This window comes from Callospermophilus lateralis, chromosome 1 (genome assembly GCF_048772815.1).
Source record: "Callospermophilus lateralis isolate mCalLat2 chromosome 1, mCalLat2.hap1, whole genome shotgun sequence".
In the NCBI taxonomy this organism is placed as follows: Eukaryota; Metazoa; Chordata; class Mammalia; order Rodentia; family Sciuridae; genus Callospermophilus; species Callospermophilus lateralis.
This window is the reverse complement of record NC_135305.1, coordinates 7,638,529-7,663,110: the sequence shown is the minus strand read 5'-3', so window position 1 is coordinate 7,663,110 and position 24,582 is coordinate 7,638,529. Positions and strand designations below refer to the sequence as shown.

Below are 24,582 nucleotides of genomic sequence, written 5' to 3'. Positions count from 1 at the left end.
AAGGCAGGGAACAGCATGGTGCTCAGGGGAGAGCTGGTGGTTGCAATTGTGTATAGTGAGATGCACACGGAGAGTGGAAAGGAAGAACCAGGAAGGAGCCCCTATGAGGGGTTGGATGTGCTGTGCTGAAGTTTGGATCTTAACCAGCAGGTAATGGAGATTTCTTGGAGGCCTTTAAATCAGAGGGCAAAAGTGATGTGATTTCCTAGTTAGAAAGGTTACCCTGTGGCAGTGTGAAAGATGAATTGGGGGATCAAGGGGATGAGCAATAGACTTGAGGATCCAAGGCCTCCCGCAAACCTTCAGTGATGTGGAAGAATGTCCGTCCGTCAGAGGATGGAGAAGAATCATAGCTGAAAGTGGCCAGGACGATCTTTAGAGATCTTGATGCTATTGAAAGGGGTGGAGTGTGGCTTGACCCGTCTTGTCTCCAATCTATCTGTGAATGTGATAATGATGAAGTGCGTCACCTAACAATGGGAAGAATGAGAAGGGATGGGGCCATCTTTGGAGGCATCAGGAATAAGAGAACAAAATTGTAAGAAACTGAAGGTAGATGTTAAGAGAAGGCAGGCAGCAGATAAGTATCTTTTGATAGATAAAAGAGGGTTGCTGAGACAAGGAATGACTGGGAGTCCCCACAGATGTCACTGAATCCCCAGAGCCTGTGAATGTGTTACCTCACATAGCAGAATGGAGTTTGCAGATGTGGTTGTTAGGCCAGGGATGAAGCTCAGTGTTTGCTTAGCATCCCCCTCTCCCCCAAGAAAAACTAGGATCTTGAGAGGGAGAGATTATATTGGCAGGATCAATGTAATCAAAAGGTCTTTATGAGAGGGAGGCAAAGTCAGAAAAATGGGATGTGGCAAGGCAAGCAGAAGTTGTTGTGGTTCCCTTTACAGGAAGGGGCCATGAGCAAAGGGATGCAGGTGGCTTTGAAAAGTTGGAAAACATGAGGGTGCAGATTCTCCCATGGAGACTCTAGCAGGAATACAGCTTTACTGACACCTCTATTTTTAGCTCCAAAAGACTCAGTTGGACTTCTGACCTCTGGAACCACAAGACATATTTGGGTGAGTTTAATCCACTAAGTGTGGCAGTTTAACAGCAGGGGCGGATGGACCCAGGAAGAATGGCTGTGCTCTGGGCTGGCGGTCCACGTGGTGGGCCAGTACAGTCCCTCCTGGCAAGGCCTGATTCCCACCTCCTCCTGGATGTCTGAAGTTCTGACGTGGTGAGGTGAACCAAACCCAAGACTGAGGATTCCATTTGGGAACTATGACCAGGGCTTCCAGGCATGACACTGATTCCTGCACCTGGAGAGTGGTGAGGGTGTGAGGAGCAAGGCAGACTTGGGGGGCAAGCCCCAGCCGGCCCAAGCACAGGGCATGTCCAACAAGGGAGTTGGGCCAGGAGAGGGGTCCGGTTGGTATAACCCCGCTCCACCATGGCTGGAAGGACCATCATGTTTGCATCTGACTCTTGCACAAAAATGAAAGAAAATTTTGCATTTCATTTTCTTAAAAAAAAAAAACACAACTATGGGGCTGAGGCTGTAGCTTGCCTGGCATGTGTGAAACACTGGGTTCAATCCTTAGCACCACATAAAAACTAAACAATAAAGGCATGCTGTCTGACTACCACTATACAAACAAAACAAAAAACTATGACCAAAATGAAAAACACCAAAGACAGGAGACAAGATGTTAACAAGTCTGGTCGGTAGGAGCCTGAGTTAAATGCCACTTAAGAAGGACTTTATTCTGAGACTACGATTATACCATAGGCACTACTTGTCCTTTGCCTCCCACCCAGCCAAGAAAAGATGAGGACAAAATAGCCAACATCCACTTCTTTGATATTCTGCATCTTTCCTCCTAGACTTCTTATTTGCATGTATAACGTCAAATTAAACTAAATTGCATAAGCCATGTTTATTTTCTGATGCAGTGTGATTTGATTGTCCTTCCAATGCCAGTTTATCTCCAAGGAATCAAATTTCTCAGGGACCTCCCATTCCTAGTTCTCAAAGATAGTTACCTCTTGGGGGCTCAAGGTGACTAAGCACACAAGGAGGGTGCTGAGGAAGTGGACAGACAGCCCCTTGGCAGACGTGGTTAGCAACAAAGACACAGGCCTAAGAATGGAACCCACCAAACTGCCTTGGTGCTGGTTAGGTTTTATTTTAACAGGATGTTTTCTGTTCATTTATTTTTCAAAATATCAGTTATATCAATATTAGAAGTGTAAACAGGTACAAAATATACAGTACATAGAAACATTTTTCTTAACTAGTCTATTCCTAATAAAATGCAGGACAGAGTGAATGAATGGATGCCATGGCCTCTCCTTGCAAAGAGAGGCAGGAACCCTTTTGGGCAAGAGGACCAAAGGCTGCTTCAAAAACCAGGAATGGATATGTGTGTGGTGGGGATAGCACTATGGTGGACAAGAAATCTGGGCCCATTTCTAATTCCACTTTGAAGACTTTTGAGGTGGGACTGAGAAAGCCACTCACATGTTACCAGCCTCCCAGGTTGCCTCCTGAGCAGCCCTAGTGTATGAATGAGCGCACACACCAAAGAGGCCAGGTTCTCGAGGGCTGCGGAGCCAGATACTCCTCTGAGGCCTAAGGATCTGACTCACTGGGTGTGGGACAAGTCTTTTCAGAGGGCAAAACCCAAAATCTTTTCTCCCTTAAACTAAGGCTTCAGGAGGAACTGTGTTCCAGCTGTGGCTCTTCCTGGCTCCTGGCACACATTGTGTATTCAATGGCGAGAGGCTGAGATATGCCCCCTTTGAGCCCTTTTCATCTCCTCATTTCTATAAAGAAACAAGTACCTGTCCTGCTGCTTCCCAAAGTCCGGTATGATCAAGTGAGATGTGATGTGCAAGTACTCTGGAAATGAGACACTATAGGAGGGGCAGCACACCAGAAGCATCTGGGGTCTGGGCCGCTGGCTCCAGGTCTGGCTCTGCATAACCAGATGTGAGGGCTCTACGCTCAGCCTTGGCTCTTCACCTCCTCTAGACCTGACAGCCCCACATAGCTCTCCTTGATGGGGCCCAGGAGTCCCTGGGGGATGCTGTCAAGTGCTCTAGGACAGTACTGCAGATGGCATGGTGCAGAATAGGGAAAAGCCAGGCCAGTGCTTAGGGGCCTTTCAAGAGAGGCAGGCAAGCTGACCACTGCCTTGACTCTCCTGGTCTGGTCCTTCCTGCTGAGTGGAAGCTGGGGTTCCAGGTCCAGTACCCTTCTTTGCCCAGGCCCAGGAGTCCAAGGCCCAGACCTGCTGCCCAGGCAGACTGGTGACTCAACTCCCACAGACTGTGCTATCTGGAGACCCATCCCTAGAAGTCCTGGGGCCAGGGGTATCCAGGGCCCTCCTCACCTCCAGGACCCCACCCACCACCCTCCCAGCACTGCCATTAGACTCAGGAGATATGGCGGACACACACCCTGAAAAACAAAAGTGCACGACAAGATCTCAACTGATGCTGCTACTGTTTTCCAGCTTTTTCCTCAAGAATTAAAAAAGAAACAAGAACAAAAACCAGGTTTGCAGTTAAATTACTTGAAATTCTACTACGGTATGCAGTTTCACAATCGGAATCCTACTGTGTCTAGAGGTGGAGCGTTCCTCTTGTTCCAGTGATCAGTTCAGCAATGTGGGAATTTGGTTCTGCCAGTCTCCATTTCTGCCTCTAGGCTTTCAACGCCACCCTGCTGTCTGCACTCAGGACTCTGTACATTTTAGCCCACGGGGGCTATGGTAGTGGGGGTGTTCACAGGTCGCCACCATCAGTGGGTCCTAGGACGCTTAGGCCACAAGTCCAGTCGGTCACGAGGTCTGTGGAAGCCAAGGGTCCTTTGGCTGCGGGGCTCTTGAAGGGGTCGGGGGGCCCGGTGGGCAGGGGCGGGAGCGGCTGCCCGCGGGCCGGCGCCTTGGCCCCCGCGGCGTGGTTGCGCTGGTGCTTGCGGAGGTGGTCCTTGCGGATGAAGCTCTTGCCGCAGACCGTGCAGGTGAAGGGCCGCACGCCTGTGTGCGTTCGGTAGTGGTCGATGAGTTTGGAGCGCTCTGTGAAGCGCTTCTCGCACTCGGTGCAGGGGAAGGGCCGCTCGCCCGTGTGCAGCATGCGGTGGCGGATGAGATGCGCGGGGCGCGTGAAGCAGCGGCCGCACTCCCCGCACCGCAGGGCGCTGCCGTCCCGCGCGCTGCCGCCCCCTGAGGTGGCCGTGCCCGCACCCGTGCCGGTGCTGGTGGCCGTGCCCGTGCCATCTGGCAGGCCGCAGCTGCGCTGGTGCGCGCTCAGGCTCACCTGCAGCTGGAAGCTCTTCCCGCAGGTGGCGCAGGTGAAGGGCCGGCCTCCCGGGGGCGCTGCAGGGTGCTTCTTCAGGCCGGGTTTGTGGCCGAAGCCTTTCGTCCGGCCAGGGTATTTACAGGGCTCGTTGAAGGGTCTCGGGGCCTGGCTGGGATCCAGGACGGCCTCTCCATTGTCTGGGGAGGAGAAAGGCAGCCCCTCTGGCACGGTCCTTGGGTTCAGGCCCACCGGAGGTTTACACCGGAAATTCCAGCCCCACCGGACCCCACCAAAGAGCCAGTCCCCCGCAGGGGTCTCCTCCTGGGCCACTGCAGGGCTGAGCTCTCCCATGTCCCTCTCAGGCCTGGCCGGCTCGCGCAGCCCCAACACGGGGTCCTGGCCAGGGAAGGAATTACCCTGGCTTTCCCAGGCTCCTTCTTGGACAGGACTAGGGAAAAACCTTGTGGCCTGGCCTGGTGCAAATAGAGTCCCATGGGCCTCCAAGTCGGTAGGATGCACAGGTGTGGCCACCACCTCCTCCTCTTGGACTTCTGTTTTGATCACAATTTTTACATCTGCTGAGAAAGACAGAAAGGCACATATCATCTTGGCCCTTACTCTTGAGGAATTAAGGATCTGATGCTTTCATTTAGAAGCACAGCACCTATTTAGTCCTTGGGACGCTAACCTGGGCCCTCCTGGCCAAGCCTCAGGACCAGACTCTGCAGAGCACTCCACCATGGTGGTGAGGCTGTCCCATGACCCAGAGGACACTGTGTCCTAGTGCCTTTGCCACAGCAAGGCAACCCCCAGATCTGCCCCCCAGCTTTTGTTTTCATTTTGGCTGTTAAGGCTAATCATGAACTTTCCTAAGAAAAGGAATTCTGACCAAAGGAGGCTACTGCCCAAGGGGCAAAGGCATAGGCACAGGTTTAGATAAATCTGAGACTGGGCTCTTCTTGTACCAGCTGTGGACATCAGGCATGTTTCCAACCAGCAGCTCCTCTGTGAATGTCAGATGTCAGGGGATTCAGCAAGATAACACGTCCAAGAAGCAGTCACCCAGTTAATGATGAGAATATTAGAGAATGAGTAGGAATGTATATAAAGGTACTGTAATTTCACATCCCAAGGTTTTATACCAGGGACCTTGGCTTTTAACATATTTTGGTGGGTGCTAAGATGACAGAAATTATAACTTGGGGCTGGGGATGTGGCTCAAGTGGTAGCGCGCTCGCCTGGCATGCGTGAGGCCCGGGTTCGATCCTCAGCACCACATACAAACAAAGACCATGTAGTGTCCGCCGAAAACTAAAAAATAAATATTTAAATTCTCTCTCTCTCTCTTTAAAAAAAAAAAAAAAAAAGAAAAAAAGAAATTATAACTTGAGGTAGCATAACAGAAGAAAAAAACGAATACATAAGTTTGGTAAGTGATGCTCCCAATTCTGGCCTTCAGACACCTGTCTTTGGAAGGGTTAATACCTAAGAAGTGGTTTTGGCTTTGTTTGGTTTGCATTTATGCCAGAGGAGCCATGTGAGACTGGAGAGGAGGTCTGTCCTTCAAGGAATAGACCGCTTAACACCACATGAAAGAGAATGGTCTAAAACATGGATACTGCCAGGAAAGACTGCTCAAGCCTAAGCATTTGGAGGAGATAAAAAACAGAATTCAGAATTAAAATAGTCATGAGATCACAGACACCCAGAGGTCAGGGTACCTCACCAATAAAAACAGGGCTCCCAGTGGAGGCATTCGCCTCCTCTCTCGCCACCCCCATACCTTCTGTGGAGGCTGCTGTGTTGAGCTTCAGTGTCCCGTCTGAGCATGCCGATGAAGGGTGGTGGGGAGGGAGATCTGCTTGCCAGGAAGTGGGTGGGATAGTGGTTGGAAAGTTGGAATGGACGCCTGCAATGAAGAGACCAGAGCCATGGTCAGGGGCAAGAAGGGTGCGGGGAGCAGAAGAAAACTGTGGAGGGGAGGGCAGCTAAACCCCAAGAGCCCCACAAGGACTTTTCTGAATGATCATGACAACCCAGCCTCTCTGATGTCAGAGCATGGGGAAGCTCAGATGTCACTGCGAAGGAGCCCTTTTCCAACAAGAGGCAGCTGTTGATGTCACTGCCTGAGGCTGGGGACAGGAAAAGCAGGCATGTGCTGGCCTAGATAATCTGCTAGGCTAGAAGAACACTCAGGAACAGTGTCACCAACCCCCAAAGGGCCTGTGAGATATGCTTCAGTCCAGACCCTTCCTCAAGGAAGGCAAACTTCTATACTAGTCAGACCAGATGTTCTGAGAGACCATAGCTCCCCACAGCCTATCAGGAACCTCCCCCAGTTCTTGCCCTCAGTTTCTACAATTCATTCCTGTGTCTATTGCTCTGTCTTAGCCACTCACCTGAGGTAGCGTCTGTGGAGATGTCTCCTGTCCCAGAGTCCAGTTGGCTGAGGCCCCAGGGCTCCTCCCCAATATCTGGCTGCCCGGATGCCCAGGCCTCCACGCCCAGTGCCTGTGGCTCCTGCAGCTGGAGCTCGCCCTCCTGCTTGATCTGCATCAGAAGGTCAGGGGCAGGAACAGGGGGCCCTGAGCCTAGGAAAGGGAGAGTGTGTGAGTCCCTTGGCCCTGAGCTCATAAACATGCAGCCAAGGAAATGGACACATTGGCCTTATACAGGTTCAACAGCAAAGAGTCTGATGGGAAGGTAGGCAATAGCAAGTAGGGACTTTGGGCTGGGGCTAGTCCATGAGGAAGTCTGAGCTGCTCTGGGAAGTCCTGCTTTCACTTAAAACACAGGAGTGACAGATAAAACTGAACCTCAAATTCTTCTTCTCCCCAACTTTAACCCTCATATACATGGTTAAGTGAACTCAAAAGAAAGAGTTCAGATGTATGAGTAAGAGTTCAGTCAAGAGTTGTTGTAAGACAAATGACCCCACAGCATTGCTTTCATAGGACACAGGCCTTAGGGGCTGGGCTTTCATGTCCATGTGGTGCTGACCTGCTGCAGGCAGTCAGGATCTATAAGGCTCTGTCCTAAGTGAGATGGGGCCTAAGAAAACTCTAACCACTGAAGGGAGTTACTAGGAAGCTGCCCACCTGTCCTGGGGTGTGCGAGGAAAGTGACCCGTAAGACACTGGAGTTCACCATCTACACAGAATTCATACTACCCACACAGTACAGGTGCCCTATGCTGAGAAGCTCACTGAAAAGGTGCTGAGAGTCATGGAAACCCAGGAGAACCCAGCACAGGCAAGAGCAAACCTGCCCCATGGGATTACCCCTACAACTCAGACTACAGTGGTCCCCTACACACTAAAACTAGAGGAAAACAGTCATGGAAAACAGTCATGGGAGTCACTGGCAGACTTTGCTCTCAAGAACCATAAAAAAAAGGATAGGTTGAATGATACAGTAACATAAATATGTCTAAAATATTCAAAGAAATAAAAGAAGGAGCAGAATCTCCAAGGTAAGGAGAGTAAATTATTATTAAAGAGGTAGATTTGAAAAAGAGTGAAATAAATTCTATAAACGACAAAAGCAGTTGTGGAAATTAGAAACTCAATAAATGGCTTAGCAGTTTGAACACAGCTGAAGAGAAAATTCATGAATTGGAAAATGGATCTGGGGACATAACCTAGAGCAAAGCACTGGAGATAAAGAAATAGAAAATACGAAAGAGAAGTTAAGAGCCATGAAGGATAGAATAAGAAGTTCTAACCACTGGTGGTAGAAATTCCAGAAGTAGAGAACAAAGAAAGGGGCAAATGGAAGTAGGTAAAGAAAGAATGGCTGAGAATTTTCCAAACTTAAAGGCATTATGAACCCATAGTTTAAAGGGTTCATAAAACTATGGGTTCCAAAGTAGAAAATAAACACAAATAAATAAACAGACAACATTCAAGTGAAATGAAATAACAGCAAAAACAAAGAAAAAAATTTTAAAAAGCACTAATGAGAAAACAATAACATTCAGCCTGAAAGCAGATTTACTACAATAATCAGGACATCAGAGATAATAGAATATCTTCAAAAAGCTGAGAAAGCCATGCAAAGTGGTGCTTGCCTGTAATCTCAGCAACTTTGGAGGCTGAGGCAGGATCACAAGTTCAAATACTGTCTCAGCAATTTAGTCAGACCAAGTCTCAAAATAAAAAGGCTGGCTTAGTGGTAAAGTGCCTTTGGGTTAAAAAAGAAAGAAAGAAAGAAAGAAAAAAAGAAAAAGCTGAGAGGAAAATATCTGTTAACTCCTTTTATGAAGCTATTATAATTTTGATTATACAAACTAATGTATATGAAAAAATGTATAAAATAATCTCATTTATGAACACGTATGAAAGATTCTAAATTAAAGAATTACAAATCAAATCCCATAATGTATTTTCAAAATAGAAAAAGAGATAACACTTTATGAGCAAATCAGGTTTATCAAGGATAAGATGAGACTAGAAAATATGGTAATATAATTCACAAAGTTAACAGTAATGGCAAAGACAATATGATCATCTTAACAGATGTAAAAGCAGCATCAAGTCTTCTTTCTGGCATATGGTTGGCTAGATGTGCAGAGAAACAGAGAAACTCCTTCCAGACTGGGGCAGCTAAAAATAAAAATGCTGGGTATAGTATAAAAATAAGAAAAAGGAAAAAAAAAATCAAAGTATGGATGACTTACAAATAAAGTAAGGAAAACAAACAGAGGCCAGAAACTAAGAAAGCCCTAGTTTCTACAGTAAATTAGAATGGAGGACATCTAGCTCCTGCCCAGGTCTGAGTGGCACGCTCCCATTAGGGAAGGAGTGTGGCAGGTCTAGGGTCAGGTGTGTGTGTGTAGGGGCAGCTGGCTGGAGACACCCCACCACCCAACTGGCAACATTCCCAGCAGACTAAACTTACAACCCAAGCCCAAACTGCCACTCAGGGCACTGCCTACCCTGTCCTTGGCTCCAAGCTGTGTGGGGAAGAATACTCCTGGCAGGGGCGCTCAGACCTCAGCATGGGGATAGAGCTGAAAATATAAAGAGAGGTTATAGAGGCAAAGATGAAAACCTCACGAATAAAAGATTGGAGAGAAAGGGGCAAGACAATATTCAAAGAGAGAACATTGCTGATTTCCTTGAACTGATGAAAATATCAGGGATTGAAGCAGGAGAAAGAAAAATAAGTCCACACGTAAAGGTACTGCAGAACTGCCAATTCTCAAAGACAAAGCCTTATTAAAAGCAGGCATAGAAAAAAAGGCAGATTACCTGCAAGATCAACAGCTGACTTCTGCAAAGTGACAGTCTCACAAGGCTAAGAGAAAATAATAGACCAGAATTCTGTCTTTCAAACAGGGGTAGAATAAAGATTTTTTCAGATAGAAATAGACCCATATATAAGTACACTTAAACTGAAAGTTCATTACCTACATACCCACAAAAAATAACTCCCCACAAAGAAAAATTCTAAAGCTTCCTCTAAAAAAGGCAGCAAGGATCCACACACACAAGCCACCATGACCAGGGAAAAGATTTGGAGCAGCAGGGTCCCACGGGACAGACAACTGGCAGAGGGGCTCAGTAGCTGCATTGTAAAATCTTGAGGAAACAGATGGAAGGATTCACCCCAATATGTCCAAAATGCTATTTCAACATACAATCAATACAAAATAAGATACCTTATATAGTTTCATACACACATCCTTCATATACATCTTTTTTTTTTTTTTTTGCACATAGTTTTCAAAATCTGGTCTACATTTTGTCCTTACAGCCCATTTCAAGTGCTCAATAGCTACCTGTAGCTGGTGGCTATAATTTTGGACAGTTAAAGGGCAAAGACTATCAGTCTGTAAATAAACAAAAAACACAGAAATATGCTGTTTACCAGAAAACTCACACCTGTAACAGAAGGATGCAGAAAGCAATATCACAGAATACAAGATAAACTAAAGCCAGAATTAACAACACAAAGTGATGTAGCTACATATCTTAGAAGAAATTGACTTTAAGAATAAATAATAAAGCAAAACTAAAAGAACTCTGGAGAGGAATGGACAGATTGCCCTCACGGTGGGGGATTTTGATACATATTTTTCATAATTGGTAAATATCGCCAACTAAAGGTCATAGAACAACTAAACAACACTTGGCAAACCTGATCAAATGGACACAAGTAGAAACCAAATACAGGGAGCATACATGCTTCTCAAGCACATAGTGAGGAAGAAAAAAGAACACTCCAGGTTATGAAACAAATCTCAGCAAATTTTAAAAGATGAATATTTTACACACTGTCCTTTTTTAATGATAATACAATTAAGTTAGCAATCTTCAACTCCTCATATTAACTAAAATTTAAAACAAACAAACAAGCATTGCCTTCTAAATAATCCAAGGGTCTAAGGAAAAATCACAATGACAATTAGAAGATAACTGGACCCAGTAGAGAAGAATATTATCTATCCAGACACATGGGCTACAGGCACCATGGCTCAGAGGACTTCTATAGCTTTGTGTGCTCTTAATAAGAGCTGCAAATTAAAAGGCTAAGCAGTTACTGCAAGGTGTTAGGAAAGAAATAACACCACCAACAAAATCCTTTAAAAAGTAGAAGATAATGACAAATATCAGAGTATAAATTACTAAAAGGGAAAACAAGGACAGAATACTGAGAGCATGAAGTTGGTCCAGTGAAGAGGAAATTAGACCAGTTCATCTCCAGCAAGCACATCAGGAGGAAAGGAGACGGCATCAGGAACCAAATGGAGAATGGAAAAGGGGAGGCAGTTTGGATGCAGCAGAGATTAGAAAGACAACAAGGCATTACAAATGTCATTCCAAGTAATCAGAAAATCCCAAGGAAACAGATAAATTCCTAGAAAAATTACAACTTTCCAAAATAACCAGTGAAAAAATAGAAACTCTAAATAGACTAATAACTAAAATAAATTGATAATCAAAATGTCCCCTACAAAGAAAACTGGAGGCTCAGGTGACTTTATTGGGATTTTCTACTAAATGTTCAAGGGTAGAAAATTCCAACATTACACAAACTCTCTGAAAATAAAAACAGAGGGCCTACATCAGAGCTTATATCTTTAATACCCAAATAATGCAGACAGTCTGAAAAAGGAAAATTATGAGCTTACTTCACTCATGAACAAAGATTCAAAGTCCTAAGCAAAATGATCATAACAAGTCTGGAAATGTATATAAAGGTCATGACTATGTTAGGTTTACTCCAGGATTACAACATTGGCTTAACATTAGGAAATAATATAAGTGACCTTATTAGAGAGTTAAGGAGAAAAATTATATAATCATCTCAATAAACACCAAGAAGAAAATAAAAAGCATTCTACAAATTCCAGTCACTGGGGGTTGGAAAGATGGTGAAATGAGACAGACATCATTACCCTAAGTACATATATGAAAACACCAATGGTGTGACTCTACTTTGTGTTCAACCAGAGACATGAAAAATTGTGCTCTATTTGTGTAATATGAATTGAATTGCATTCTGCTGTCATATATAACAAATTAGAATAAATAAGATAAAAAAAATTAAAAAAAATTACAGTCACTCCTGTTGGAAATACCTAGCAAGTCAGAAATGGGGGAGACTTCTTCAGCCTGATAAAGGGGATTTGTAAATGAGACATTTAGAAATGTTATTCTCACTGTGAAAAATTAAAAATTATTCTCTTTAAAATCATGAATCCATAGGACACCTGTTATCATCACTTCTATTTAAGGATTTCCTGGGATTTCTCTGCCCAATAAAATAAGAGAAAAATAAACCATACAGATTTGAAATAAAAAAATAGTCTTATTTCTCAAAGATGATATGATTAACTTTTCAGAAAATGTAAAAACCATTAGATAATTATTAGAAAAGTTATTAGTGCTAATAAGAATTTTAGCAAGGTTCCTGTATAGAAATATCAATAAATAACACAACTGCCTTTTTTTTTTATTATTAGGATTTTGAGGGAGCTGACCAATTACTATTTTCTTTCCTGTTGTGGCTCTTAAACTGAGAAAACAAATGAGAAAGGTCAGTGAAGCTAAGCTATTTTATTAGTGATAATTTAGGATGTAATTTTTATCTGTGCAGAAGGAATTCTTCATGCTGACCCTAAAACCAGAAGTAACCTGGACCAGCATAGAGCTTGTCCCTTGCAAAGCAGCAGAGGGCACCTATTCCTGGGGGCAGCAGGCAATTGACTGAGGAAGGGCAGGGGGATGGAGATGGCTGCAGGGAATGGTGTTCCCTGCCCCCAGGTAAAAACAAGACACCACTGACCACAGAGACTGAACAACAAACAAACAAACAAACAAACAAACAAAACAACCTAGGGATATAACTGACAAAAGAATGTGTAGACCTCCTTGGGAGAAAATGATCTATTTTTATTTTTTGCAGTGTGGGGGATTGAACCAAGGGCTGAAGGCATGATATGCAAGCATTCTACCACTGAGCTACACCCTCAACCTACTTTTTGGGAGAATATTATAAACCTTCGTTGAGACATCACAGAAATGGAGGGACTGAGGATAATCAAGGATGATACGACTCAGTAGAGTGAAAGGTCAATTTTCTCCCAAATGTTTTGTAGACTGAAGTCAACTCCAACCATAACCCGGACTGGATTTTTCATGGTGCTTGATGTAATTTGAAAGTTTCTCTAAATAGCAAAGGAAAAATGAGAACAAAGGGCTAGTGATAAAGAACCAGGGCTCTCCCTCAGATCACCACAAAATCCATTCCTAGCGGATTAAGAACTTGCACATGAAAGGCAAGAATAGAAAACCTCTGGTAGGAAATGAGACGAGTATTATAACCTCCTGGTTGGGCAGTATTCTTAACTGGAGAAGACATACAAAGCATGAACCATAAAGCAAAAGACTAGAAGATCCAAGAACACGGAAGTGAAAAGCATCTGCACTTTAAAATATACCACAGGCTGGTGCTGTGTGCTCGCTCAGCACGCAGCCCTGGGTTCCATCCCCAGCAACACGGGGAAGCATAAACAGAGAACCTACCATCAACACCACAACCGACAGCAAGATTCATATCCAGAATATGTAAAGAACTCTTACGAATTTAAACAACTTTAAAGAAAAGTGCACAAAAGACATTTCACAAGAAAATAAATAGTGGATATAATGCTGAAGCCTCCTAATTTTGAAAATGCAAATTTAAATCACAATTTTTCGACTATTTCAACTTCCACCAGATGGGCAGAATGGAAATGGCATTTCAAAGCCAGTGAGAATAAGATATGATAGGAATTCCCAGGCCCTGCTGGGGAGGGTGCTGACTGGTATCCCCACTTCAGAAACACTTTGTCATTACCAGGTGATGGTGAGCACATCACCTCTCCTACAACCCGCCACTCCTGGGTCTACACCCATGTCTGTATCTAGGGACTTTTATATATGCACAAGAATTTTCACAACAGCATTGTCTTGAAGTAAAAGAAAAAAAGAACACAAACACCCACCAACAGAAGGAACAAATGTGTTATAGTCATAAAACAGAAAACTATGAAGTGGTGAAAGTCATGAAAATGAATGAACTACAACTGCACTACGCCAACACAGACACTCAGGCGCATGATGTCAGGTGGGAAAAGCAAACTCAAGAACATGCGCGATAAGACTCCATTCATAAATAGTTCAACAGGCAAAAACTAAACAATGTTACTTAGGAATATGTACAGAGGAAATAAAAATGTAAAGAAAGCAAAAGGCTGATGAGCTCTGTTTCTGAATTTTCTATTAATCCGCAAGAGGAAGGCAGGGACTGTGGTCGGGGAGGCATGATGGACTCTGAAGGTTCTGGCCGGGCTCTTTGTGTGCTGGATACTGGGAACTGTGTTGACTAGCACTCCACCCATTATGTGAGTTTTATTTACTATTATGTATAATACAGAGTAACAAAAAAACCTAGGCACTATTTAAAAAGAGGGGGAAAAAATCCAGCATTTGGCACAATATAACATTTATTCATAATAAAAACTGTTGGCTAGCCACAAGCAGAAGGACATGCCTTTAAACTAAGAGAATCTTCAAATGTCTATGGAAAAAAAAATCAAACTTAATGTGGAAACTCTAGAAATACATGTCATCCATAGATGAGGATGCTATCATTCTACTATTCTTCAATGTCCTAGCCAGACTGTTACACAAACAAAAAAACAAAACAAAATCAAAATCTGAGATGACAGGTGCGCTACTGTGGAGGATATAATTGTATATGTTACAAATCCAAGATTCTCTAAATAGATATTTCTTTCTGCCTACTGAGAGAACACATTTTCTTTCACTAAACCCAAGCCAATAGCATACCTGACCCAGTAACAACCATAAAACAGGTAACCAATTCTACAAATCTGACTTAGTAGAGAAACTGTAACTATCAGGAGAAATTGTAAAACCTTATTCAACCACAAAGAGAAATCTTTGGTAAGTGTTCCCATGAAGAGCAAGGCTCAATAGTTTTTTAAAAATATTTTTATTAGTTGTTAATGGACCTTTATTTTATTTACTTATATGTGGTGCTAAGAATCGAACCCATGCTAGACATGCGCTCTACCATTCAGCCACAACCCCAGCCCAAAGCTCAAAATTTTAATGGTAGCAATTCCCTAACATTAAATTGTAAATGCAATTCCAACAGGATTTTCTTGAGAACTTGACATGAATATTCTGAAATTCATACAGAAGAGCAAAGATCTAAGAATAGCCAAGAAAAACCTTGAAGAATAAGCAGGGAACGCTTGGTTTGCTAGATTGTGAGGCATATTATGAAGCTGAGAGAGTGTCCTAGAGAGGGACCAACAGAAACCACAGAGCCCAGGAACAGCCTCAAGCACACATGAAACTCTGGCTCAAGACAGAAGCTGTGCTACAAACCAATGAAGAAAGGACAAGACACTTGGCAAACTGCTGGAAAAGCCGACATCTTTGTGGGGAAAACATGTAAATTTTCCCTTGTAGCCTATACAAATATTAATTCTAGAATGGATTGAAGAATTAAATTTGGAAAGCAAGACTTTAAAAGTTTTATAAGAAAACAGAACACCTTTCTGACCTTGGATGGGGAAGGCAAGGATAGCCACAAAGAAAAAAGCATAGGTCATAAAGGAACAGACTGGCAGGTATGCCTACCAAAAATCAACACGTCCACAGAAGAACTGCAGAGCTCAAAGATCTGCCAGATTAGGGGCAGATGAATATAATGCGTATAGTGGATGAGGATCAGCACCTAGAACACAAACAAGGATGTCCAGAATCAATACAAAAGTGAAAAAGGACTGGGTAGAAAAAACAGAAAAAAACAATTCACAGAAGAAACCACATCACCTTATGAAGAGGATGCCTGACTTCATTAACAGTCGGGAAAATACAAATTAAACCAAGAAATCACTGTGCCTCCATTCAACTGGTAAAAAATGATGTAAAGTGGGCAAAGATATGAGAAAACAGGTGCTTCATAGATGCTCAAAAAGAATCTGTGGTGACATCAGGAAAGCGGCGTGGCAATGGCAGAGGGGAGGACAGTGTGCCTGAGCACTCCTGGCTCATCCCTAGCACTAAAAACAAAAACCAAGAATCATTCTCAGCTTGTGGGCCATAGGAACAATTGGCCTAGGTTTCACCCATGAGCCACAGTTTGCCATTCTCTGGCCTAGTGAGGTGATGCCAGGGATTGCTGGGCAATGCTGGGTGATCACTTGACTTTGCTGGTTGGGAGAATCAGGTGAGACCAGTAGCAGGCTTGCAGACAGGTACCTGGGCGCAGATGCACAACAGGCAGGCAGATTTCCCCAGAATTGTGCTTCTGCCAGATGGGTACAGTGAACAGAGGAGGAACAGAGAGTTGAGGCTGTACGAAGGGGACCACTGCAGATGGCCACAGAGGGAAGGGAGGATGGGCCAGGATGGCGAGAAGGTGGGAGGGTTCAGGGCTCACAGCTTCCTGAGGTTAAGGGCCCAGGGGACTCAGGCTCTAGAGAGAGAGAACTGGAAAGATGGATGGCAGGGGGTGGTTAGAAGGGGTGCTGTAACTGTCATCGACAGTCAAAGGTCGGCCATGTGGGGCAGAGAAGAGCCAAGGACCCTCCATGTGGATGCTGCCATCGCCAAGAGTGAAGGCAGAAAGAATGACAAGGTGGAAAGGGGGATCCCCAGAGATCTGAGCGACCTGAGCACCTGGGGCAGGGTTTACAGAACAGGGAAGGGAAGCCAGCAGAGGGGCAAAACTGAAGAGCAGGATACCTCCTCCTGCAAGCCCAGTGTCAGAGGGACATGGGGAAGAGGACAAGAGAACTGCAGAGAAGCAAGAACAGGCAGGGACACTCAGGATCCAGCAGGACTTGCTAAGCACTGTGGAGGAATTCATAGAAGACAAAGAAAAAGGGACATGAAGCCTGACAGAGGCAGGGACAGGCCAGATGAGGGTGGGGGACAGTGGGGGTCCTCCCTAGTGCTTGCACTGAAGGGCCACATGGGACTCCTATCAGACAATGGGAGTCTGAGTGCTGGAGGGGTTTTGATGGCAACTGGGGTCCCTCCGGGATCTCATTCGCTCTTAATTAATGATGGTCTGGGAGCTTAGGAAGGCCCTGCAAGTGTTACAGATAAAATAAAACCAGCCACATGAACCCCCCACCCAGATGTGGAAGCTGGAGGCTGCCTGTGACCTGTAGTTGTTCCATGTGGATAGTGCTCTGCTCCTGGTCACCTTTCTATACTTCAACCATCAGCACAGTCCTCAGCACCTAGAAGGCTTTCAAAATACATTGCTAAACTAAACCACTGAGTGCAGTAGCAGAAGCTGATCACAAGGTCAGTTCTGCATGTGCTTTTTGCCTTTGATAAAATGAAAATCTATCTGAGATGAAGCAACAAACACATTAAGACACAAATAGTGCACATGAGTTGGCCACAGGAAGACTTCTGAGTCACACAGTGTTGAAGGAAGGGAATCCTGGGACAGTCAAGGTAGGAAGCAGGGATGAACAGAGACAGGGTCTTCCTGGCCAGAGAACCCAGCAAGGTCTTCCCCTCAGGAATGTGGTTTTTCTCATGTGTCCCCTGTCCTTTTCTGAACTTTCAAATGTGCTGACTGGCTCCAGGGAAATCTGAGACACTGATATCTAGCATTCATATTCACCTTAAATAAATTCATGAATTTTATAACATTGTACCACACAGCTTGCCAACAGGATTCTGTTGTCTAGCTGGGAATAGACTTAAAGGCAGCCAGTGGATGTTGCAAAGCTCTGGATGAATTCTGTGTTCAACAGATTCTTTCTTTCTCTGCCCAAATCCTCTACTCTCTTCCCATCATTCCGTGTGACTGGCTGGCTGGCTGGTCTGCCTGTTTCCATGTGGAAGGCACTAGCTTCCAGAGTGCCAGCTGAGTAGGTTAGAGGTTATAGATCGACTATAGAAGGCAGACTTCACACACCCATCTCATGTTTCTCCCTTCTCTCTGGAAACAAGCAATTATCATCCCTAGCCCGCTACTTTTCTGCTTTCATCCAATCACCTGGTGTCTCCCTGGCCTTCTCCCACCCTTCACCTGGACTGGGGTCCACAGGAACGTCTGGAACCTTGGGGCCAGCACGACGCCAGGTGCAGGGCTCCTTGCCTTGTTCAATCTGGGAGAGGACTTCAGGCTTGGAGATGGCATAGTCTGGGGAAAGACAGGAAGGTTAGCTTTGGCCATGTTCCCATCAGAGCAAGGGAAAGGCAGCTGGAAAATGAAGAAAGGTCTGGAAATTAAATGTCTGGGTTGGTACAGAGCAATGGTTCTCAAAGGTGGGCAACTTTCCTAGAAAGCTTGATCATCTTGTATAGTCTAGGAGAGGTGCTGCTGGCATCTGCTGGGCACAGGGCAGGGCTGGTTTGAACATCTGACAGCACAAAGGACAGCCCCAGCCAACAAAGAGTTACCTGGCCCTGTGTCAGCAGTACTGGGCATAAAGCCTCCACAGGAGCCAACAGCTCACGTCTGCACTCTAGAGTGCAACAGCATGCCTGTGCCCATTCCCTTCCTCACCAAGGACACCTCATCGCCCTTTATTCTGAGGTCATAGAAAGCTCATCTTGAGCTGGAAATGGGCCCAGGAGGCAGAATCCAGGCCCTTCCCAGGTAGTGACCCTTAAGTCTGGGACAGCAAGGCTTTGGGCAGGGGAAAATGCTTGCTGTAGGAAGCAAGATCTGTCCTATTCTCCATGGACCCTGAAGAATTATCACATAAAGGCCAAAAGCTCTGCAAGAGCAGGTAAAGCAAGTCCTTCTTCAATATGTGGACAATTAGAGACTGGACCTTAGAGCAGAGGAGTTCCTGCAATCTACATCTCAGCAGTTATGTCCACAGTCTAGGCCCTGTTAGGAAAGGGACCTTCATCTTCCTCACTCTGCCACTCCATCAGGCAGAAGGGGGAGTCTGACTATCACTAATTATCTTTAGGAGGAGGAAGACAACTCCCTTGCTCAAAATATCTAGGGGTTTACATGTCACTGAGATGAAAACAACCAGCAGAAAGAGATTGGGGACTTATAAAATCCACTTGACAGAGAAGGGAGTGCTAGGCCTTACCCAGGGAGACCAGTGTCTCATAGTTGCCCCTCATCACATGCTTGTAGAGCTCCTTCTGCCAGTCCTCCAGCTTGCCCCACTCCTGCTCGGAAAAATACACGGCCACATCATCAAAGGTCACGGGCACCTGGAACCACAAGTGTCACACTCGCTCACCCACACACTTACAGGCACAGCCCCGAGGGCTCCCAACTCCAGGGCACCCAAAGGCTACCTTGGGGACCTCCCCCTTGCTGCCAGGGGGCAGCCGAAGGATCCAGAAGTTCCTGTTGCGTAGCAGGTTCTCCACGTTCTCCAGCCGCCGCTGCAGCAGCCCGTACTCCTGCAGCAGGGTCCCCAGCACGGCCCACTTGCCCTCCAGCTGGTTGCCGAACTCCACGGCCGTCTTCTCACAATCAGCCAGCTTCTTCTCAGCCATCCCTGTTCGACCTTCTAGGGAAAGCAAGCGGGCAGCCTGCGATTCGATCTTCCTCTCCATGGCCTGAATTGTAGCTGCCATTGTCCATGGAGAAATCTTTCAAAAATGAGAAACCAGCGTCATTCATTGCATTCACTGTATCTATGACCCCACCTCCCTAGGCATGGGAGAGGCAGGCTGAGAGCAGGGAGCCCATATCTGTGGGAAGTGGGAATCTCCTGTCACATGTGCCAGATCTCAACCTGGAGATCACCTCCTTTGGGGAATCTCAGATCTGGCTTGTGGCTGTGGTGCCTTGCTTCCAGCCCCTAGAGCACTCGGCAGAATCCTATCTTGAGGCTCACCACCCTATCTGGCCATTTCCTGCTGGGCTGACACCATGAGGCCTTGGAGGTGCACTGCAGCTTTTCACAGCACAGTGCTCGACACACAGCAGGCGCTCAGTGTGATTTTGCAAAGTAAACAGTGACTTAGCATTGCTGGGGTGTTTTAGTGGAGAAATGGTAAACTGCAGATTTACTAGAGCCCAGCCTGCACTCCGGGCACCCACAGGAACTGTACTGCCGATGACCCAGCAAAAAACCCCCAGCTGTTCCACTGAAACCACACAAACAAGAGTGTTGCTCAATTCTTTTTTTTAAAGCACCTCCTGTCCCCTTTTAATAAGACAGAAAAATCTAATGGCCAATTCCCCTTTCTCCAAGACAATCTGATCTTGTCCCTCACTCCATGCAAGCTAAGATTACCATTACTACAACTTCATTAAGCTAGTTGGATTTTTTTCACACTACCTGAGCCACCTGAGATTCTGTTTCCCTCCTGGCTCCTACCTTTCCCAATGTAAAGATGATAGTCTCAAGACCTTTTTGTAGCTGTAAGAAATGAGTGACGTGCCCTTGAGTCTGGTGAGGAAGATAGACAACGAGCAGAATATAGAAGATAGCAGAAGATAGAGCACACAGCTCTATTAGAGACTGGACCTTAGTCATACTTTTAAATGTGCAGCAAAAGTCAAAAGATATGGAGCTTCCCTGTCAATGGAAATGGCCACATAGAGGCTTGACCGACTAGCAGATGGGGACCATGAAGGAAGCACACATTTGTGGACTATCTGCCCACTACAGTTTGAGGCATGTTATGGAGGCTTTTTCTGGTGACAGTAGATGGATGGATGACTTTCTGGAAAAGCATTCCTAAGCAAAATGTTGACAACTACTTGCAAAACAAAGTGACTTCTACGAACCATATGTGGATTAATTTGGAGTGTGTTCTTGAGAATCAGAACATGGAAGGACACCTCAGAAAAAGGGACAAAAGGAGAGTGCTACAGGAGGCAAAAAAAAAAAAAAAAAACCCTGCCCAGATGGTACTTAAAAAAAAAAAGTTCTCTGGCTGTCTGAAAGGATGGACTCTGGGCCCTACTAAGGTAGGACTTCAGCTGGTCTCAGAGGGTGGAGTATGGATGGGCAAAGGGATGTTTGACAGGGAAAGACTGCCGTGGGAGGGGCCCTGCTCTCAAGGAGTGTGTGGTGCAGTCCTGCTGGTGCTTTGGGGGTTGGCTGGGCTCTGAGCTTGGTAATCCTCCCTTCACCTCCAACTCCTCCTTGGGATCAACCTTGCCATATATCCCAGACTTCAACAATCTACTCCAAAATTGTCCTTGCCCCTCACCACCTGCTCTCTGTCCCCTGAAATCCCATTATGTTCTAAATGCACTGTTAGAATCCTCCTGTTGCAAGAAAAGGGCACCTGTGCAAACTCCAACATCACTAAGAAGACATTCCTCTTTGATAGTTGAACAATGGTGCAGTCTTCTTATCATTTTCATGTGGCTTGGGAGGTGGGGACTGTGCTCTGTTGAAGTCCACAGCTTCACTAGTGGGAGTGCGAAGTAGCCCTGCTGCCTTAGCTACCAGCAGGGAAACCCAAACTCCACTTAAGATGAGCTGCTGGTCTAAGCAGCAGCCAAATCCCTCAGCGGTTCCCACCCACATGACAAAGTCCAGGCCTTTCAACCCCTTCCAATTCTCTGCAGCCTCCTATTAAAGTCATCTCTTCCAAGATCGTGGCCTCTTTCTGCTCCTGAGGTCTTTCTGTCTCTCTGTGCCTTTGCCGGAGCCTCCTCCCTTCCTGGAAAGCTCCCTGGGTCTAGCTCAGTCTGATGAAACACTAGCCTCCCGCAAAAGCCCAGTTCAAATCACAGAAGAGCAAAATACTGGGCCAGGATGGTCGCTGCTTCTGCTCCTGCATTCCCACGGTATGCTTCCACCTGGACACTGCGATCCCCCTTTTCTGTTCTGCACGATCCTTACGGTGTACCTGTCTGCTTCCCCAGCACACACCAGGTCCTTGAACACAGAGCCACTGTCTCCCCGACACTTTCTAGCTGTGTGATCATGGGCAAGTTAACTTCTCTGGGCCTCCGGTTTATCTTTTGTACGGCAGAGATCATAACAGTACCTACCCCATAGGTCTGCAGTGAGGACAAAATAATGCCTAAACAGGGCTAGGTGCAGTGCCTGGCTCGACAAACACAGCAGCCCTCCCGCGCCGCCCGGAGCGAGCTGGGCACGTAGTGGGTGCTCAGTGTCTGCGGAATCGACGCCGGACACCTCCCAGGTGCCACCAGGCCGCTGGGGGGAGCTGGGGGAGGGAAGCTTGGGCCGAGCGCTAGGCAGAGAAAGGAGCCCGGGCGGGGGGGGGGCGCGGGGACCAAGGGGACAGCGGCCGGATAGGGGGCAGGAAGCCCCGGAAGGCTACGGGAACTCGGCGCGGGGCGGCCGTTCCCCCTGCCTGGATCGGCCCGCGGTGCGGGGCCCGGGCGGCGGGCGCCGTAGGCCCCGGCGGACACTGAGCCCCGCTCGCCCGAGCCCCAGGCCCCGCGGCCCGGCCCGGCCCCCGGAACCCCTCCCCGGGGCCTGCGGCGCCGTGAGCTGGGCCCGGGCCGCCCTGAGTCCCGAGGCCGCGCGTCCGAGCGCGCGGGCCGCCCTTACCGGAGCCGCGGCCGCCTCGGCCATGGCCCTGCGCTGTCCGGCCGGGAGGAAGTCGCCGCCGCCGCGCGCCGCCCCACGAAGGCCCGGCCGCCGGTCCTCTCGGCAGGCGGCGCCGGCCCGGCCCTGCCTTCCCCGCCGCGCTCCTCGGTGGCCGGCCTGCCTCCGCTCCGCCCGCAGACGCGCCGCCGCCGTCAGCGCCCGGCCGGTCCACACTGCATCCTGGGAGCCGGCGCCGCGGCCCGGCCGACGAAGGCCCGTGAGGCTTCCTGGAGGCAGCGCGGCCGCACAGCCCCACCTGCAGCCCGAGCGGCGAACGGCAGCGCGCGCCACCCCGCCCGCCCCGCCGCCGCGCCCCGCCCCGCCCCGCCCCCCGCGGGGCCGCGACCCCCCGCCGCCCCCGCCCCGGCCCGGGCCCGACGCCCTCCGCGGACCCCCGGCCGGCGCGCGCTGGGTCACGCCCGCCGCCCGCGGCCCGGCCCGAGGGACTCGTTGCTAAATGTCCCGTCCCGGCTCGAGGCACCGCGCGGGCCCGGCCGGCGCGAGCTGGGGCCGCCCAGGGCCTCCCTCGGCCCTGCGCCTCCCGGGTGCCCGCGGCCCGATCGCCCGGGGACTCGCGCCGCTGCGGGAGCTGCGGGGACGTGGCTTTGTGTGGTGGACAGCGGTAGCTCCCGTCTGTCTTTGCTCTGAAAGGCGACACGTACTTCCAGCCGCGGGGAGATGCTTGGGTACTTCCCGGTGGGCAGCCACGTGGGGCTTCCTATAATGTTTATTATAGGAAATGTCTTTAGTGGAAGGAAAAACGAGACACAACGCCACCATTTAAAATTATTTTAGCGAAGGACTTGGTATGGAAAGACGTTTATGATGTATTGAGAAGTCTGTACAGAATGACTCGATTTTGTCTTAAAACGTGTGTATAATAGCTTGGGCATATACAGTGCACCCTGTTTATGGGATGTACACACACGCATGTATGTAATGTTTATGTCACCTGCATGATATTTTATACATAACAGATTGGGAAGCGTGTACATTAACATAGTCTAAACATTTTTTCTTTATTATTGAGACAACAGGCCATATAACTTTTTTCAACTCTTGTTTCTATTTTGTAATTAAAAGAATATGTATTTTTATCAGGGGGAGAAAACTCCTTAAGCAGTAAAGGTGAGCAGCGGGTGGAAGGAATGCGGTGTGAGGCCTCCGCATAATGGCCCGCATGTATTTATTGTCTTTCAGAATTGCTTGTGCTCAGGGGACTTTCCCAGGGAGGAACCTGCTCACCATGTGGTCCAGCAGCTGGGATCTCAATACTTATCCTCTCTCTTTGGCCTGAACCCCACCGGGCCAGCAAGAGAGGGTCTTAGCCCAGATTCATTATTTGTGTATAAATATGGAATTGGCCAGGGAACTGTCCTGGGGGAAGTCCTTGCTGTTAGGGGAGGCCTGACTTTCCTTTCTCCCTTGCTAATGCAGGGGTTTCCTGAGGCCTCCCAGGTCCAGGGGGTTGTCCCTAAGTGTAGGGATTTCCAGCCTGGAGCCCTGCCTTTTGAGTAAATCCTTGAAAGTTAAAGTCAACCTTCTCCCCCCAGGCACTTAGGCAAAAGCTCTGGAATCTGACCCCAATCCTTTTTAAAATTTTATTTTTATCTTTTAAAAATTTTTTTAGTTGTAGATGGACACAATACTTTTATTTATTTATTTTTATTTAGTGCTGAGGATTGAACCCAGTGCTTCACACATGCTAGGCAAGCACTCTGCCACTGAGCCACATTCCCAGCCCCCCCCACCCAAATCCTTTTGCTGTTATTTTCTTTGAGTTCTTCTTCCGTCTATTCCTTCCCCTCCCAATGAACACATCTCCTTTGCCAGGGCTGGACCCATATTTGGAACTGAAACCTTATCATCTGAGGGGAAAATATTAAGGAAAAACCCTGACAACACAATTGTAATAGTTATTGCAAGGGAGGCATCCTGAAGCCTCACCACAAGTTCCTGAATTTAAAATGGAAAAAGCCAGCAGGAACTTTATGATACACCCAAGCCTTATTTATCCTGGTGAATGAGACCTGGGATACAGACCTGAAGTTTACGCTTTTGGGACCCCCCAAAAGGTCACCAGAGACCAAGATGGATGTAAACAGCATAGAGGTGTTGATTGCAAGTTAGCTTGGTCCCCCGTGCGCACACACAACAACTGGTGACACTGAGAGGCCCAGGGTTTGCAGCAGTCTTATACACTCTTTGGGGAAGGCAGAAACTTC

General features: G+C 47.2%; 2 protein-coding genes across 7 annotated transcripts in view; both read right to left on the bottom strand.

Annotated features, from left to right (window-relative positions):
* Znf777 (zinc finger protein 777) overlaps window positions 1-24,582 on the bottom strand; it is a 217,206-nt gene that overhangs the window by 38,607 nt on the left and 154,017 nt on the right. The window lies entirely within an intron of this gene.
* On the bottom strand, window positions 2,169-22,590 carry Znf746 (zinc finger protein 746). Of its 6 annotated transcripts, XM_076832140.2 has the most exons (8): window positions 22,319-22,590; window positions 19,122-19,421; window positions 18,908-19,034; window positions 17,884-17,997; window positions 6,702-6,893; window positions 6,086-6,211; window positions 4,719-4,880; window positions 2,169-4,499 (listed from the first exon to the last, which is right to left on the bottom strand). In XM_076832140.2, exons 1-8 carry the CDS (start codon window positions 22,340-22,342, stop codon window positions 3,787-3,789), a joined length of 1,758 nt encoding a protein of 585 aa, XP_076688255.1. In that variant the 5' UTR covers window positions 22,343-22,590; the 3' UTR covers window positions 2,169-3,786. The 6 variants fall into 6 exon arrangements, with proteins under 6 accessions (XP_076688255.1, XP_076688244.1, XP_076688245.1 ...); XM_076832129.2 differs by having other exon boundaries at window positions 2,169-4,880; XM_076832130.2 differs by having other exon boundaries at window positions 2,169-4,877.